This window comes from Ascidiella aspersa, chromosome 4 (assembly GCF_963924565.1).
Source record: "Ascidiella aspersa chromosome 4, kaAscAspe10.2, whole genome shotgun sequence".
Taxonomy (NCBI): Eukaryota; Metazoa; Chordata; class Ascidiacea; order Phlebobranchia; family Ascidiidae; genus Ascidiella; species Ascidiella aspersa.
The window spans coordinates 30,171,639-30,189,598 of NC_139450.1; the positions used below are offsets into that span (position 1 = coordinate 30,171,639).

Consider the following 17,960-nt stretch of genomic DNA (forward strand, 5'->3'; position numbering starts at 1 on the left):
ACCCCCTCATAACTTGTGTGAACTGTATTTTCATAAATTAGACATAATATTATGGACTTGACAACGGTTACCATGAAATTTGTCTGTTATTTAAGCATAAAACCAGCGTTGCAGTAGGCCTAACTGTTATCTGAAATGTTTCAGTGAGAGACACAACTTTCGCTTATAACATCCGTTTTAACTGCCGCAGCATTATACGCTGTAGTTATCGTAACTGTTTTTTTCTAATAACAAAATATGAACATAGTACATAATCGAGAGTCAACAAAAATAAGTAATGAACTCGTTTAATGCCAAAGCACATTTTATACACTAAAGTTATAATTGCTAGGCCTATACTAAATCGCAAAATGCATTTATTCATAGATGAACTTTTTATTCCTAAACAAATGTGCAGTTAGGTCAATTAGAAAGTCATAAAACAACAACACAAATATGACAGGAAAGTAGATTATAGGATTGGGCTAGTAAGACTATACCCTGGACAGCGGCCTGATTACAAATATTTTAAGCCTGTGACCAATAAAAAGACTGACAGGCTGTTAAAACTGATTTGTCTCGTTAAAACAATAAAACGCAACACGGATACTGGGCTTTGTCCAGCAACCATAAGGGTAAAGCAAATTTGCATCAGAAGAAAGTTTGTACAATTATTAAAAAATCTAATGCGCTAGAATTTATAAAATATCTCATGCTGCATGAACGCCTATTATCCAATACTTCAAGGTTAAATTCGTCAACAACTTATGATTGGACTGGACCCCAATTGAGTTCAACAGAGCACACACAATAAGTCGGCTACACAGTGGAAAAAAGTAAAATCATCGCACACCGTTTATACGCAATTCGTTGAGATAATGCTGCAGTGTTGTCAAGTGCGTTTAATAGTGTAAACCGGACAGTTTTCAAACAACTGCCGAATAGGCGATTTTGTACAAATTACTATACAGCAGAACTAGGCTACATTGGTCAATCACAATATGGACAGATTAGAAATCACTAAGGGGCAAACCAATACTGATTAAGGACTCACATATATTGCGTTATGTACAAATTGGACAGCTGAAATATATACTCTTTGTTGTATAATAAAATTAGTAAACAGTGGCGAAAAAAATCAAAGAAAAAATACATCGAAAGGCCTAGCCTTTTTTAATCAGTAATTTTGTAATTATACAAACACACATAAAAAGGGCTACTATATACACGAAAGCAAATAGGACTATACGTTAATCGTAAAATACTAATTATAAAATTTACAACTCTTAAGTTCTGTTTAGAAAAAGTGTGTAGCCTAAATATACTAAAACAATCATGACGTTGGCATTGAATAAGTGATAAAAGAGCGATTAAATGCCCAAAATGTGTTTGTGTATGTTTCCTATACGGTATAAAATTGCCTAATTTTTTTGAACTTTATACCTGCTTCATATGAGATGTAAATAGTGCGGCGCAATTACGACATTTAGCCTACAGTCGGTTTTGCCGTGCTTAAAATTAAAAGAGTGTGAGCTACGTCAATAAGAATACACGGCAATCAAATCTCGTTTTTAACAAGATAAGATAACAATATATAGCCTATAAAAGTTTTAAATGAACGGATAACCCATCGCGAGTCATTTTAAGTCTGTTGACGTAAGAACATCAGGTTTCACTTCACATCTCATAGGCCTCTATTAAGTAGTCACGTGGTACGATGCCAACGATGTCCTTCTTCTTTGCCACCCACCAGCCGTAGTTGTCATATTCCTGCGCACGTGAATTTAGCAAATTTAGTCGATGAAGCGTAGGCTTCTTGAAAATTGGAATTGTTTACGATACCAAGCAGCAGGTTTATAATGACTTAAGTGAATGACTTGACTCGACTTAACTTACGTCTTTAGGACAAATGACTTGACTTGGACTTAAGTCATTTTGTGAAATAAGTTGGGTTAAAATTAAACGTTTTTAGCAAATACTTGTTAATCAAATTGGGTTATTAATCTCAAATTTTGCACATAAAACAATTTGCTTATGTTTATTGCGCTTTTGGTATTTTTATTTAAGTTATTGCTCATAATCGGACGAGTTTACCAGTTTTACTAGTTTTGCGCCATACTTTTTTATGTCAATGACTTGCTGTGAAGTTGACTTGCTCTAATAATGACTTGACTGGGACTTGACTTGGACTTGAGTCATTTTTAAAAGACTTGTCTACAACACTGTCAAGCAGCGACTCGCTTTATAGGTAACGCTTTTACTTTTACTGCGTTGCTCACGACTTATTAACTACAAAACTATTACACTATACGTTGGTGATAGTGGAGTATTGATTGTTCAATAAAATAAGAAATTTTGTCTGATTACGTAACTCCGCCATTGTTAAAGTATCTTCATTTTACAAACGTCTTTAGCGCACAATGCTTTCGTGCTTGCTATTTCCGCAAAATACTTTACAACATAAAGTTAAAATACCAGCTTTCCTGATCGTCGAATTATAACCTTCAAATTTAAAGGAAATAGTGCTGGTAGTTGACGTAAAATAAATTATTGCTCACCCTCGAAATGATCTGCATAATGTCGCCTCGCTTGAAAGATAATTCGGTGTCATCTTCTCCGGAGCAATCCCACACACCCTGGTAAGCGTTCTCGTAGTCTTCTGTTAGAAAATACACGATTGTTCAAAACCTGGAAGCCAACTGTTAGAAATTTTAGAAAATACAAGCATATAGTCAGCGTTGCATTTTAACAGCCAAATCGCTAAATGCATTAATATGCGCTCATTAGGTATTTTTATCAAGAGAAAGCAAACGGCCAATTGCTTTTCCAGCAAGTAAAAAGAAAGCTTCCGGAACATAACTATATATATATAGGCCTATATGTATGCAATATATCAAAACTTTTCGGTTTGTAAAATCTATATTAGTTTGGAGCAGGGCAGCGAAGTCGGACTCAGGACTCGGGACCTGAGGAAGACTAAAGTAAAACTACCTTCAAGCAAATAGAATTTGCTCCACCAGAAACATTCCAACCGATAAAACGGCAAATTATTTCGTTTTCGCCAGAAGAGCGAATTATCGTTTGCTGATTATAGTTTTTTTACGTTTTTTAGTCAAAGGGCTAGTTAGGTCGTTCAAATTGCTGCAATCCATTGTTACGCAACAGAGGGTATTGTGGTTTAGCTTGCGCGTCTTGTTCGACTTCGTTTTAATGCTGAGCATCTTCGCGGTGGCATCGAATCCGCGGATAAATATCACGCAGACAGCCGCGGAAAAAATTGATTTGGTTTTAAAGGGCGAAAAATTCCGACAAGGTTGTCGAAATTTAATCGTCCGACGTGTCCATTACACAATTTCGAAATTGATAAGGCAGCAAACCAATTTCGAAATTGATAAGGCAGCAAACTGTAAATTGTAATAATAATGTTAAATCATATGGTGGAATATTTTCCAACTATGTATTGTGGGTGAATATACGAACACCCTATGAGTGGATAAATCCACCTTATTTTAGCTGTTCAATGGGGGAATACAGGCTGAAGAGTCTGAACCGGACTCGGGACTTAGCGAAATCGTAGATTTAGCCGGATTCGGGATTCGGGTTATTTTTAACCGTCTCCACAGCCCTGGATTGGAGCACTTTAACAACTGGAATTTCGAATGTCATGTGAATGAACAGCAGAACAAGCGTTGTATCGTTTAAAATTCGTAGCGCGCTAAACATAACAGGGGATAGGTTTCTACAAGTCGCTGACGCTGACGCATTTATTGACAACCTTAGGCATCTCAGAAAGCTTTACTTTTGGACAACACAGCTTCTATAGGATTTGTGCAATTTAAAAACACCACAACTAGTCTTTTGTGCTTACATTTTGCAATGAAAACTTCATTACTTTTACGAGAGCTAAAAACGTTTAATAAACGTGCGATCAATACACCAATTCCCATCGCTTGGGTAATTGTTGTTAAGCCTACTGTTGCAAAATTGTTGTTAAGCCTACTGTTGCAAACAGTATACCTTCCAAGTCCTTGCGACTTTCTCCACTCGGCGAATTAATGACGTCTGGTTCTTCCCCTTTCGGTGGTACCTGAATTATTACAAACAATATGTGTTGATATTGGACACTGTTGTGATTTTAATTAGATTCCATCGTTTAAAGAAGCCTTTGAAACAAAATGGTACACATTGCCTTGCATGAATACGTTTGGTAATGGTGTTCGCTGCTTAAACTCGGGGAAAAAACCTTGCTTAAAAACTAAAACTTATATTTTCAGAATTCAATTGATTTGTTTGAGATAAGGAAATCTAGTTGACAAGGAGTGATTTAACGGTAAGTCAGTTTTTTAAGTTGGACGTAAAATCCTATTAAAACCTTTTCAATTCTTTCACTAAACGGAATCACCATAAAACTTTTGCCAACAAATTTGAAAGAAGCTAACTTTCAAAAATTCTCCTTTGTTGTCCAGACGGCTCTAAAACTTTAATGTCTTTCTTTTAACTTATCAGTGTTGTAAGCACGTCATTTTGAAATGACTAAAGTGCCAATCAAGTCATAAACCATTAAAATTGCCAACTAGTCCGATTATGAGCAATAATTTAATTAAAAAAATAACAAAAAAACAACAACATGTAGCAATTTAATAACTTGCAATAAACAGCTCAATTTTATATTAAAATGCTAAATGAAAACACTTAACTTCAACCCAAGTCCTTTGACTCAATGATTTCAGTCCAAGTCAAGTCATTTGTCTAAATGACTTAAGTCTTAGTCAAGTGATTTGTCTAAAAGACTTAAGTCCAAGTCAATTCATTTTGCTAAATGACTTAAATCTAAGTCAATTGATTTGTCTAAAATACTTGGGTCAAGTCTAGGTATTTTATCAAAACGACAAAGGCAAAGTCAAGTCATTTGTCGAAATTCCAAATGACTTCAGTGAAGTCAATTAATTAGTCAAAATGACTTCAGTCATGTCAAGTCAAGTCATTTTTTTACAAGTCATTACAACAATGGAACTTACTGGAAGCGGAAAAGCGTTGGAACCACGCCCGGGTCCGGCCGGAGTCCGAGGTGGGGGCAGCTGGGGGGTGTCCCTTGGCCCCTGGTCTGTGTAGCTGGCTGGTTTGGGGCCGGGTGAGGGCAGGGGCGGTAAACCCCCCATGGGGCTTAGGCTGGCGGGGGGAGGGGGCAGGTTTCGCTTCCCGGAGGGGACCGGGGGCGGTGGTTTGGCTTCGTCTGCGGAGGAATTGATTTGTTGTAAAAAGTAACAAACGCAGAAAATGATGTCAACGACGCAAGTGGATATTGAAAACTATTGCATTTAAACATCTATGGACAGTTCAAAAAATTTATTGTTTTAAACTCCTATGCTTAGTTTAAAAACGGTAAAATTTAATGTTTATGCCTAACGTAAAATATAGAAAATTCAAGGAAAAATGGCGTAAACACGAAATTCGATTTCAAGAAAGATTGATATTGTAAGAAAAAAGAGCATATAGTCGACGCTGCTGGATTTCTGACAGGGGGCGGTTTTTGTTATAAAAGCAACAAACGCAGAAAATAATGTCAAAGGCGCAAGTTGATAATGAATTTCAAAATCAAAAAGGTCGAGTAGATCGACATCATCTTGATTGAGACGTTTCGATACGAGCTTTTAACATCTGAAACATCAACTGGAGATGACACAAGCTCGTATTAAAACGTATCGCAGCATATTTTGGGTACACTATGCACGGATCTGTAATGTAGCCTAATAATGATTTGCAAAGCCAAAAAGGTCGAGTAGATCGACATCATCTTGATTGAGACGTTTCGATACGAGCTTTTAACATCTGACACATCAACTGGAGATGATACAAGCTCGTATTAAAACGTATCGCAGCATATTTTGGGTACACTATGCACGGATCTGTAATGTAGCCTAATAATGATTTGCAAAGCCAAAAAGGTCGAGTAGATCGACATCATCTTGATTGAGACGTTTCGATACGAGCTTTCAACATCTGAAACATCAACTGGAGATGATACAAGCTCGTATTAAAACGTATCGCAGCATATTTTGGGTACACTATGCACGGATCTGTAATGTAGCCTAATAATGATTTGCAAAGCCAAAAAGGTCGAGTAGATCGACATCATCTTGATTGAGACGTTTCGATACGAGCTTGTATCCTCTTCAGTTAATGTGACTTAGAAGTAATTCAAGCACACCCTTTAAAAGGTGGGACGCAATTGTTGTCATTCTAAGTTTCTACATTGAAGCATTTTTGTAGGCGTTAAACAGGTACAGCGGTTTATATCTATCTACTCGTCGTTTTTGGCTTTGCAATTCATTAACAAGCTACACTACATTTCCGTGCACAGTGTACGTAAGTGGATAATTGTTATTGAAATGGCGCAGTTGAAAGCTGTAGCATTGAACATTCATTGAAAGTTTAAAAGCTTCAGCATTTAAACATTCATGCGGAGTTTCGCAACTACAGCATTCGGACATTCATTGCCAGTTTTAAAAAATTCATTTCGGACATTCATGGTAAGTTTAAAAAAACATTTATACATTTATGCTAAGTTAGAAACTACACCTTGTAAAATTTAAAGGTAATTTGGCTGAAACACGGAATTCGGTAAAAACAAAAGTTCGCAATTGTTATTGTAAGAAAAAAACAAAGCATATTAACCGACGCTGTTGGCTTTCTTAAATCCTTTAGTTCAAAATGAATTGTTTTCCAAAATAACACCCAAACAAAAAGTGTGCAGCCTATCACAGCTAAAATGTCCAGCTTTACTACATTTCAGAGGCACTGTTGACGACTGAGTATAACAACTAGTTCTATACGTTTATATCTGGTATACAATGTAGTATAATTTTTGTATCTTCTCAAGCCTACGAATCTTGCTACCCGTAATATACTTTACTGAACGGGGTAGTTGAAATGGGACTTGTACCGAATGGTTCGTACGTTTCCCCTTCTGTCTCGTCGTACACGTCTCCTGATTGGCCGACAGGTGTGTCGGTGTCGTTGTAGAGGGCCTCACCACCACCAGCAGTGTCGGCGTAGTTGTCCTCAGCTACTGTATCGGTGTAAAGGTCGTCGCTAGGGGGCGGTAGATCGCTGGCGGAAGTCTTGGATTTCTTGCTTTTTAGCCCGACTGAGCGAACGAGGCAACAGGTTTTTACTTTGTACACAAAAGCTGGGTTTTCTGCTTAAGAAAAGCTTTTCAATACAATTTGCATTTCTCTAGTGCCACCTCATTAACCTTTTTTACGTGTAATATGATTTAATCATATTTTTTAGGCAATTGGCAATATAGGCAGCATGCAAATACATTTCTTGTGACCTTGTGGGGACAGGGGCAGGTTTTTTTTTCTGCTTAAGAAAAGCTGTTTCGACTTCTAGTGAGTGAAAAATATTCTAAGCTATTCATTCGAATTAAGAGACTGATGACGCCGTGATTGGCGAAATATATTTCTCTTTTATAAACTAGAACCTATAGCGACTGATGTTGACTGAGACAAGAAAGTCTATACTATTTTGTTTATTCTAAGCTATTGGTATTTCACCTTTATGATTTAAAGTGTGCGCCTATATGGGTTTAGATTTCGGTACTGAATAAAATTTTGATATTGAATACAATTTTGGTACAGATAATTTTATGTTCTGGGTGACTTGAGCTGCGAGGCTCGTCAATAAATTTGCGAAGTACTTTGCTTTTTTAAGTGTCTTTAACATTATTTATCGTTCACAATAAAATATGTTTTTAAGCAATTAACGTTGACATATAAAGAAAAAATTGGAAAATTATTGTTTTGGGAAATTGTCGTCTTGTTTCTTTTTCGGAAGGATTAGGCGCATTTTGTTGTACATGAGTTTAGGACGTTTAACTGCGATTGTTACAGAAGTTTATTAATTGTATTGAATTCTGGGCATTCCAAAACCTATAGAAGCACGGTTGTGCGAAAGTTTGTCGAGAATTCAATACAATTTGTATTTCTCTAGTGCCACCTGATTAACATATACGTGTAATATAATTTAATCATCCTTTTTAGGCAATTGGCAATATAGGCAGCAGGCAAATACATTTCTTGTGACCTTGTTACTACGACTATTTAAAGTGATGACACGGACATCAGACTCTAAAGAACGATTCAAATTGAGATTCAGTTCAATTTCGCTATAGCGGAAAACGCCTTTGGAAGCTTGGGTTTGCTTTCTGTTTAATCTACAGAACCATGTGATGTTCAAATTTAAACCCTGGGCAGCAGTGAAACAGATTCTAATTCAGGGGTTCTTGAACTGGGGTCCATGGACCCCTTGGGGGTCCGTGAACTAGTTTTAGGGGGTCCATAAAGGCCTAATTGAAATAATAGTTTATATCCAAGGACCGAAATCAGCAGATTTGTGAAGTCTGTTTGTATTGTGACGTCAATTTATGTCGTCATTTTTGAAATGTTTTGCCTACCGTAGTCCACGCGAAGCAAAATCTAAAATTGAAGGGTCCGCGGTAAAAAAGGTTTAAGAACCCCTGCTACTGTCTTCTTCCACATTCCTCCTATTTTCACAAGTTTTAGATAGATTTGTGTAAACACTTTTAGAAAAACAACAAACCTTTGGGGAAGAACGGCTTGCTTTTTGAAGTATTTTCGTGATCTGTGTTGTCGCTTTTCATGCTCGAAGTATCCGATTGAGAGTCCGGGTCCTTTACTGAAATCGCGTAATAGTTGTTTTAAACAGAGACAGCAAGTAAGTTACACAAACAAGTGAACTAGTTCACAACGGCGGCAAATTACATTGGTTACATTGTCGGTCCAGGTTTTTTTCTTGCATTCCTGATTTAATATAACTACTTAAAAGTAAATTAAACCCGGCGGATTTATGAGTGATCTTAGCTTGGCAAGTTAAACGTCATATAAAAACAGAAAAACAAGCACTAAAATATAACTAACCTATCACGATTCTCTGGAAATTTCCATTAAGATTCTCTGGAAATTTCCATTACGATTCTGTGAAAAGGCTGTGCTATAATAATATGCTCGCTTAAACTCGTTAAAATAGTTTTCTTACCAACAACGTTAGTCTGCAAGAGCTTGTTTTTCCAGCGAATCATGCTCTCCTTGTCCGGTGCGCAGAACTGCAATAACACATACTTTAAATATTTTTCATTCACGCTCTCCCTATGGCGCACTTTCAAACCTACAAACATGCAGTAAATAAGGTTACAGCCTAATATTTGTTTAGTGGTTGTAAGTTTTTTTCCACTTTGACAACTGATCTATCGACATCGTGCTATAGATACTAATCGACTAATGAATTTTACACCTATAATCTATTGGGCTAAAACGGGAAACTAAATTACTAAATCATTGTTATGAAGGCTTTAATGATAAGTCGTTCTTTACATATTTAATCGACGTTAGGTCGTATCCGTAAAGTTACAAATTACAACATTAAAGTCAGTATACATTTTGGATCTGTTTAGAGTGTTTTGCAATTCGACCATGGTTAAATTAACTAATAGGTAAGTTATGAAAATAAATATCTTTGGGCTTTAAATTTCAGTGTTGTTGGTAAGTAGTATATAGATTTGAGATTAAAATTTCATTTAAAACAAAATCTTTAAAAAAAATATTTTTAAATTATTGGAAAATTTAAAAAAAATCCGAAAAAAAAGTACTGTTCTACGAAGTGTCAGTCACAAACTTTAGTAATCTTCATCTGGGAGAAATTGACCAGCACTTACGTCAAAAACCTTCTTTTGCTGTTCGTTTTTCAGTTCGAAGCATCGATCTTTCCTCTTCGATTCGCGCGTAATGTCTTCGCGTACCACTATGACGTAACCATGCAAGTCGATCGCCTTTTCCTGCTTCTTGTCTACGAAAAAAGAATCATCCGTAATTTTTCTCCATTATCCTCATCGAGAAATTACTGCTCTGTTTAAAAACGGTTTTGAGGCTCACGAGATGGAATCGGCAAAATTCAGTTTTTTTAATCTATTTAAAAATCATTCCACTCCGTTTACGATCAAAATAGGTGAATAGCCGACAAAAAGATTCATATCCGAAATTAAAATATATTGACAAAAACGTAATGAACAGAGGCCGGACAAGTTTTAGCAAAAAAAAACACAAAATAAAGCTTGAAACGAAGCACTGCAGCGGACTAAGGCTGTCCACGTGGATTGCAATAATAGTGCTAAAAGTAGGTTTTACTTATAGTATTTACAGGGCTTGTGAAGTTGTGAGTGCCGAGTAATTGCTGTGCTTAACTTCTTACTAGTCCAGGACTTAACAAATGTATGAAACAGATGCAGTACATGATTTAATAACAAAGAGAACAGAAAAACGTTATTTTCTGTTTTATGAAACCTAATACAAATTAGTAAAAGCTAAGCTGATTTCAGCAAGCTCAGGAATAAATGTTCAGGTGAGCAGATGGGCTTGACAAATGACATCAATGAGAAACATTCTTTGGTCGTGATATATTCTCCTTAGTCACACTTAGTTTGCTTCGTTTGTGAGATTTCTACCTTTTGAGCTCTCGTAGATGTACAGGATATGGTGGTGGAGGACACACCACCTGTTGTTCCACCCACTCGAGAACAAAGTCCGTTCCTTCTTCACCTGAAGTATTTCGCCCAAAGTGGCGTCGTGCAATTCCTCGCAAGGGGTCGGGGCTGTCGATCAAGAACAACAGAGATACTTGGTCTAACTTTAGCATACAAATGACTTGACTGGACTTATTTGGGAAACATGACTTTAGTTGACTTACGTCTTTAGGAAAAAATGACTAGTCTTGACTTAAGTATTTTGGACAAATAACTTGGGTTTAAATGAAATATTTTCATTAAGCATTTTTTTTAATTTGGTTTCTCTATTTCTCTATTCATAAAACAATTTGCTTGTAATATGTCACGTTTTTTTAAATATATTAAACTATTTGAAATAGCAAATCTCTTTGATGCCAACATTATTTCGCATAACAAACATGAAGAACAAAAAATGAAATAGTTTCTTGTACACCCGTGTTTATGCCAAATCATTAGCGCGAATTACTTGAACCTAGGACAATAGGACGGCGGAAAAGTTCAAGCAGATGCCATACTCCGGAATTTAGGTCGATGAGGGAAGTGATCACATGCATTGCAACATCACGTTAGTGATTACGTCACTGCCGTTACTTTTCACACCACTTTTGTATATTCCATGCAGCGCTTGTAAGCCAGCCACCAACTTTCAGTGTGACGTCATTAGGCCCTCCTAAGTTATGCCTCGCGCGTGAAAAGCAACAAATCACACGCACACGCGCGCGTGCACACACACTTGGTTCGAACAGTGAGGAAATAAAGTAGAGGCAACCGAAAGCCTGATTGCAGCCAAGTCATGGCGTGACTCACATCAGGGAGAATCACTGAAACCAGGAAATCGATGTTGATAGGTGGTTGCTGCACTCTATATGGCTTAGTTAGCTGACTTTTACCAAAAATGCTTTACCAGTTTAGACAGCCACTACAAAAAGCTATACCCACTCCTATTTCACATCGAAATCAAGCGCGTTTTACAGGATCATCGTTATTTAATGCCACTTCTGCTTTGGTGAATTGACTGTGGTTAAACTGGAATCCCTTAGGGTTCTGCGAGGTACTTTTAAAGGGGTCCTCCCAACAAACGTTAAATACTTGGACTGACAATTCATATTAGCTGTCAGTGTTGTAAACAAGTCATTTCAAAATGACTAAAGTCCCAGTCAAGAAATTTGTGAATAACTGAAGTCCAAATCAAGTCTTTTTACATAAACAACACGTTACGCTTGTCTGAACGACTTGAGTCAAGTCATTTTGTTTAAAAGACATATAGGTTAAGTCAAATCATTTAAATACAGTCACTTAATTTCACTTAAGTCAAGTCATTGACTTAATGCATTACAACACTGTTAGCTAACGCTCATCTTTATTATTGAGTTATTCATATTAAATCAATTGAGATTGTACCGAGTAAGTCTTTTTTTGTACTGAATCGCGAATTGTTTAATTGTCCCTGTTTAAATATCGATATGGTCCTTTATTGCAGCAAAATACCCTAGCAAAGCTAGCAAATTCAGGTCAGACACAACATATATATATATATTTCGCAAACAAAGGCATCGTCAGTATATATCTCAATTCGAATGAATGATTCATTATCTGATGTGAATTTGCTAGCTTCTCTGGAGTATTCTGCTGTTACTGATCAGGAATTAAGGTCGACATTTATCTTGAAAGGGTCAAGGGGGTCTCTATTGCCACATTCAGTGCAACGTTGGTCCTTTATATTTTCAAGTACACATAAAAGTCGGTCAGGCGGGAAAGTTTAAGATCCACTGCACTCAAGTCAGTTGGGTGGAAAAAAGGGTGGAAATACTGGTCATTACGTGGATGGATAACCTGCAATGACTCCCAAGTTAAGTCCGAGGCATTTCTTACCGATTGCCGACGCGTCCTTGTTTGGTGAAGGAAGCGGTTTCGAATCCGACTTCGCGTCATTCGCTAAACAACAAGCAAAAGTTAAAAAAAAAGAAAAATTAGGAAACACAAGAAGCGAAACTGGTGAACCGTATAGACACCAAAACGTATTGTTTGGTTTGGTTGTTGTGCGATTGTGCCTAGAGCAGGGGTTCTTAAACTGGGGCCCATAGAACCTTTGGGGATCCGTAAACTAGTTTAGGGGGTCCACGAAGGCCTATTTGAAATTGTAGTGTATACTTAAGAAGTAATTAATTTTTAAAATAACTTTTATTAGAATTAAAACGGTTTTGCAGTGAATGTGAACTCCATTACACTTTCACATTTTTTGGACCGGATTTGGCAGTACTCTGAGGTCTATTTATGACGTCACCTCTGAAAATTTCTCCCCTACCGTGGTCGAGGCAAAAATAAATTTAAGGGTCGGCGGTAAAAAAGTTTAAGAACCCCTGGCCGTGTATGGCTGCGGAAAGTGCACATCCTTTTTGGCCAGAATAGTCTTTAAATTTTTGTTCTGGTCATTGATTTCTAATTAGTACCGACAATATGTAAGTCGCACAATAAGTCGATTTTATAAATAATATCAAGGTAAAAAAACATAATTGGTGTTTAGTTGCTTGAAGATGTTGTTTGGTCAAGTTATATAATCTTAACAGTATTTCGATCGGATGTTAGCTATTCTCCATCAGCAAAAAGTGGTTATACTTCGCGTAGGACGCCATAAACTACTATTCCTATCTAAATCTAGAGCCAAGCACTGTAAATGTAGAACTACTTCGTTTACCTGTGTCTTCATAGACGTCGTCTTCTTGCGCATTATCGTTGTACGTTTGATTGTCGCCTCCTAAACGGGTTTGTGCATCATTAAAATACGCATGTGGCTTATGTAAAGTTTATAAATGAATACTTATGAAAAAAAGTTTATAAATGAATACCAATGAAAGGGTTCTAAAGTAGATACTCTAACTCAGTAAAGTTATCACTACGGCAGGAGTAAGCACGTAGGATTAAACTGGTAATGGATGAAACTAGAACGTATCGAACAGACTGAGTGTGGAATTTTGGTCATTTTTTGTTAACAGGTCATTTTGAAATGACATAAGTCCCAGTCATGTCTATTCAAAAACAACAAGTCCAAGTTCAAGCCATCAGTAGCTCAAGTCAAATCAATATTAGAGCACGTCATCTCCTAAGCCTAATCACTGATATAATAAGAAAGCGATAGCCTATTAAAATTAGTAAACTCGTCCGATCAATAATTCAACTAAAAAAGACAAAAAATAACAGTGACTTAACGCACTTCATTGGTGGTGTACACCAGACATAAAGGGTGAACAAATTTCAAATTTACTGCTTTATTTCTTGGACAGGAAATTACAAAGTTGTATATATGACTATTACAGTTAGAGAAAACTGACCAATATTAACACGCAGACTGTTCGAATAGCTACTTACCGGTATTGACGTCATCATAAACTTCGCCCGATTGTTGTTCCACGTCATTGTAAACATCGCCGCCACCTATAGTTGTGAAAATTTAACAACTAAACCATTCCATAAAAAAACATAACGCCAAATAACTTTTCAAGGTTTACTTTATTTAAAACAAGGGTTCTTAAACTGGGGTCCATGGATCCCCTAGGGGTCCGTGAGCTAGTTTTAGCGTACACGAACGCCTAATTAAAAAATTAGTGTATATTTAAGAAGTAATTTTGAAAGAAAACAGTTTAATTAAAAACAAAACGGTTTTGCACTGAATGCATTAAGACTCCATTTCACTTTCACATATTTCGACCGAAATCACCAGACTCATAAATTCTGTTTGTATTGTGACGTAAATTCTTGACGTCATTTTTGAATTTTTGGCGTACCGTGGTCCACACGCATGTAGGGTTCCCCGGTAAAAAAAGTTTAAAAACTCCTGATTTAGAAACAAGGCTTGCCGTGAAAAAATGATTACTCCTGTTAAGGAGCGTTGGTATTTAGGTATTTCGTTAGTACACTGAGAAGTACAAAACGTTAGTACAAAAAACAGCTTCAGAAGAGCTATATCACAGTTATCAAACACATATATGTATGTGTTTGTATCTTTCATTGAATAGGTATTTCGTTTTCATATTTTAAAAAGAGAAAAGCCACTCACCAGGTGAACTTCCGTTCGTTGCCTAAAATATAAAAATAAAAACATTTCAAAAAGCGTAAAGAATTATTTAACTCTACTCTACAGTAAAGAATCATAGTAAAATGGTTAAGCCTTTAACTACTTTTTTAGTGTGGACTGTTGACAAATATAAGTGCGCCAAATTTGGTTAACAATGACGGTGACAAATCTGCTTTCAATTTAGAGTAGAGCAAATAAATAAACGTAATAAAATAAAATAATCAGTGAAGACAAGTTCTTAATTAAGCCTTACCTTTGCCGGTGTGATGTATATGTGTGACCTGCGGGATAAAAGATTAATGATAAACCAGTGTTGTACTAACATAAGTCATTGACTTGAATTAAGTGAACTTATTTCACTGTTTTCAAATGACTTGACTTAAGTATTTCAGGCAAAACGACTCGATTTAACGTAAGTCTTTTGAAAAAAATGACTTGATTTCTTGGATTAAATTCAAGTGTTTTCAATAATATTTTTAATAAAATAGGGTTTTTTATTTCAATTTGTGCGCGTTAAACAATTGCTTGGTATGAATTGCGTTTTAATAATATTTAGCTATTTCTCATAGTTGGTCAAGTTTGCTAATTTTATTAGTTTAACATTTGATTTTTATGTCAATGAATTGACTTGAGGTTGACGTCATAGTGAATTTACTAGGGCTTGACTTGGATAAGTGATGACTTGGTTTGAGACTTGACTTGTCATTTTTTGTAAAAGTCTTGATTTGGACTGAATTTAATTTTCAAATAACTTAACTTGGTCGGCGTAAGTTGTTTTAAAATGACTAGTTTAAAACACTGGCTGAAAACATAATAAGTTTACAAACCTTTTTACATAAAAAAATGGAACAATTTATTTCAACCTTAAATACTTATAAATTTTAATTAGATTTTGTAAAAAACTGTAAGCTGTTGTTCTTCCTTAAAATAAAAAGTTCCCCAGGTAATAAGTTTACATGAAGCTATGTAAGTAAACGTGAAGCACAATTAGGTCAACTCACTTGCTGACTGTAGATTTCAGTCCGTCCAACAACTCGTCTTTTTCTTTGCGTAACTTTTTGTCAACTTTGACCTTCTCGAGAAACTCTATCGCGACTGCAAAATGAAGTAACGGTCTACTTAGAAACGACATTTTGGTACGAATTTTGCGTGGGTTTTGTCGGGATTTTACGATCTCAAACACAAAAACAAACTTACCAAGTTTTTGAATGTGATGAAAAATGAATGAAAACGGCTGCAGTTTTACCAGTGGCGTTTTCACTTACGTATATCTAAAGACACTTGCTTGGCAAAATACACAAAGGAAAGGGGATTTACACCAAGTAAAAAGGGTTTTTTCGTAACCTATAAGCAAATTAACTTTCAGACCATTTTGTTGTACGTTTAGCTTCATTAATCAAATAAAAAATATGTAAAGAGCCTTAAAAAGAACTATTTCATTTGTATAACAAGCCACTGCTTAAATAACATTAACTAGATAGAGCTAAAATAGTAACGAATTTGCATACCATTGATCTGACGAAGGGCTTCCTTGAAAACTCCCTCCATTGTTAAGTGTTGAGCAGTTTATTTTTACAAGTTGTGCCCTTTGGTTGACCAGCAAAACCGTCTCTGGCGCAACCAACTGATATCAGGAAGGTTAAGGAAAATTCGCACTGGCCGGACTACACAGAAAGAGCCGTTGTGTAAATGTTGGCCATAACCACTTTCGTTTTGGCAATGTGTATCGCAAGGACATTGTAATTGGTAAAGGACATGATATCCCTGCTTGGAATTCGGTTCGCACAAAACAATACAAGTAAAAAGATAATACGTTGGTAACGAATCAAGTAGCGCATTTAATGTGTACTTTCTAGCTTTAAGCAACAATACGTAAACGCATGGTCTGTCTTAATGATCTCTGTCAATGATCAACGTGACAGGCAATGTTTTTCTTTAGTCTACCGGATAAACAAACACATTCTGTTTCACATAATAGCACAAAATTAACGATTTTTTGGAATTGATTTCGAAGGCCGCTTTTTTGGCTGAACGTTAAGGTTGTTTATCTTCATTGTGAACACAACGACAAATATGCATCTAGCTACGTTTTCTAAAGTAGGCTACTCCAATCGTCATTTGCAAAGTTTTAGCTGATGACGCACCTATGTAGTAAACGAGTAACTACGCATTTGGTGTGACAATGTACTCATAATTAGGCTTGCTAATTATTAAACTTGCTTTTCATTGGCAATTATATAAGACAGCGCTTAACATAACACAGTAGGCCTACCTATGGTTGGTAACTAAGGCTGTATTCAAAACGCGGAAGTCCTGGCAATATACAACCTGCTATGCTACTTGGAGGGCACCAGCCGAGCCACTGTATATAGATATAATAATAAGCCACTGTAGCATGCCACGCAAAAGAATGACTAACAGGCGTAGACACAGCAGGAATAATGACGAGACCCACGCGTAGGCGGCGACTTGGAGCAGCTACAAGAGGCTAAAAGCCTCAGTACACAATACAGTACACAGTACACAAATTTCGCCTGTCAACAATGTAATTTCGGTTCGTCGCCTTTTGTTAATCACATCACGTGGGTTTAGGTTTCAAGTTACCTGATTTGCGTTTTTTCTAATGCTTTGCTACCTTAGGATGGGTTACAAGGGGCAGGAAGTTGTAGGTTTATGATTAATGTAACGGAAGTGTAATGCGCATACTTTTCCCAATGTGTAGTTAAACATTTACGTTGTTTATTGCAGGTAGTTTAAATTTAACGTTTTACTAGTTTGTTATAAGACTTTTATTTGGATTCGTAATTGTTGCAGAAACAACTAAAGGACGCACCAGCATCAAAAAGGTTGACAGCCCTAGTTTAAAAAACAAACAACATGATAGTTTTTATTTTACGTTTTTGAATATAGGCCTAATAAGGAAAAATTGGGATGCTGAAATCAGGCCGTTGAACCTAAATCTACATTGCCAAACGAAACTGATTTCTTATTCTGGTAAACTTCGTTGGGAGTGTTCATCGCCGTGCACCGTTCGGAATTCCAAATATGTTTAAACAAATTTTTGCGTAACGGGTTAGTTTAGTATGTAAGTGTGATTGGTGAACTACATCTTTTTTTTTTATTGTGAACCCTAAATATTAACCATGCAAATATGTGTTTAATTGCTTTCCATATGGTCATTGACACATATAAATGAAATCAGGGGCGGATCATGAATTTTTGTTTAATATAAATGATTACCAAACCTGTGATAGAAAATCTGAACTAAATGGACAATGTCCGACTATCTTTGTCACCCTAAACCTCTCTTATTCCAAACGAAATTAG

General features: G+C 36.3%; 1 protein-coding gene across 1 annotated transcript; it reads right to left on the bottom strand.

Annotated features, from left to right (window-relative positions):
• Positions 1–290: 290 nt before the first annotated feature.
• LOC146157413 (src kinase-associated phosphoprotein 1-like) lies at positions 291–17,238 on the bottom strand. The gene is made up of 16 exons (XM_083387303.1): positions 16,142–17,238; positions 15,635–15,728; positions 14,887–14,914; positions 14,616–14,637; positions 13,928–13,993; positions 13,257–13,316; positions 12,434–12,496; positions 10,502–10,648; positions 9,716–9,846; positions 9,040–9,106; positions 8,584–8,679; positions 6,923–7,126; positions 4,998–5,212; positions 3,997–4,066; positions 2,538–2,638; positions 291–1,749 (listed from the first exon to the last, which is right to left on the bottom strand). The coding sequence occupies exons 1-16, from the start codon at positions 16,179–16,181 to the stop codon at positions 1,657–1,659; spliced, it is 1,497 nt and encodes a 498-aa protein (XP_083243429.1). The 5' UTR covers positions 16,182–17,238; the 3' UTR covers positions 291–1,656.
• Positions 17,239–17,960: the final 722 nt, after the last annotated feature.

What these genes read in the sequence shown, in the direction of transcription:
- LOC146157413 (XM_083387303.1), bottom strand. Translation starts at nt 16,181, where the DNA reads ATGGAGGGAGTTTTCAAGGAAGCCCTTCGTCAGATCAATG. An exon ending in AGCAAAAGAAGGTTTTTGAC is followed by an intron (nt 9,107 to 9,715) that starts GTAAGTGCTGGT and finishes GTGTTATTGCAG; the next exon opens with TTCTGCGCACCGGACAAGGA. An exon ending in CTTGCAGACTAACGTTGTTG is followed by an intron (nt 8,680 to 9,039) that starts GTAAGAAAACTA and finishes ACGCGATTTCAG; the next exon opens with TAAAGGACCCGGACTCTCAA.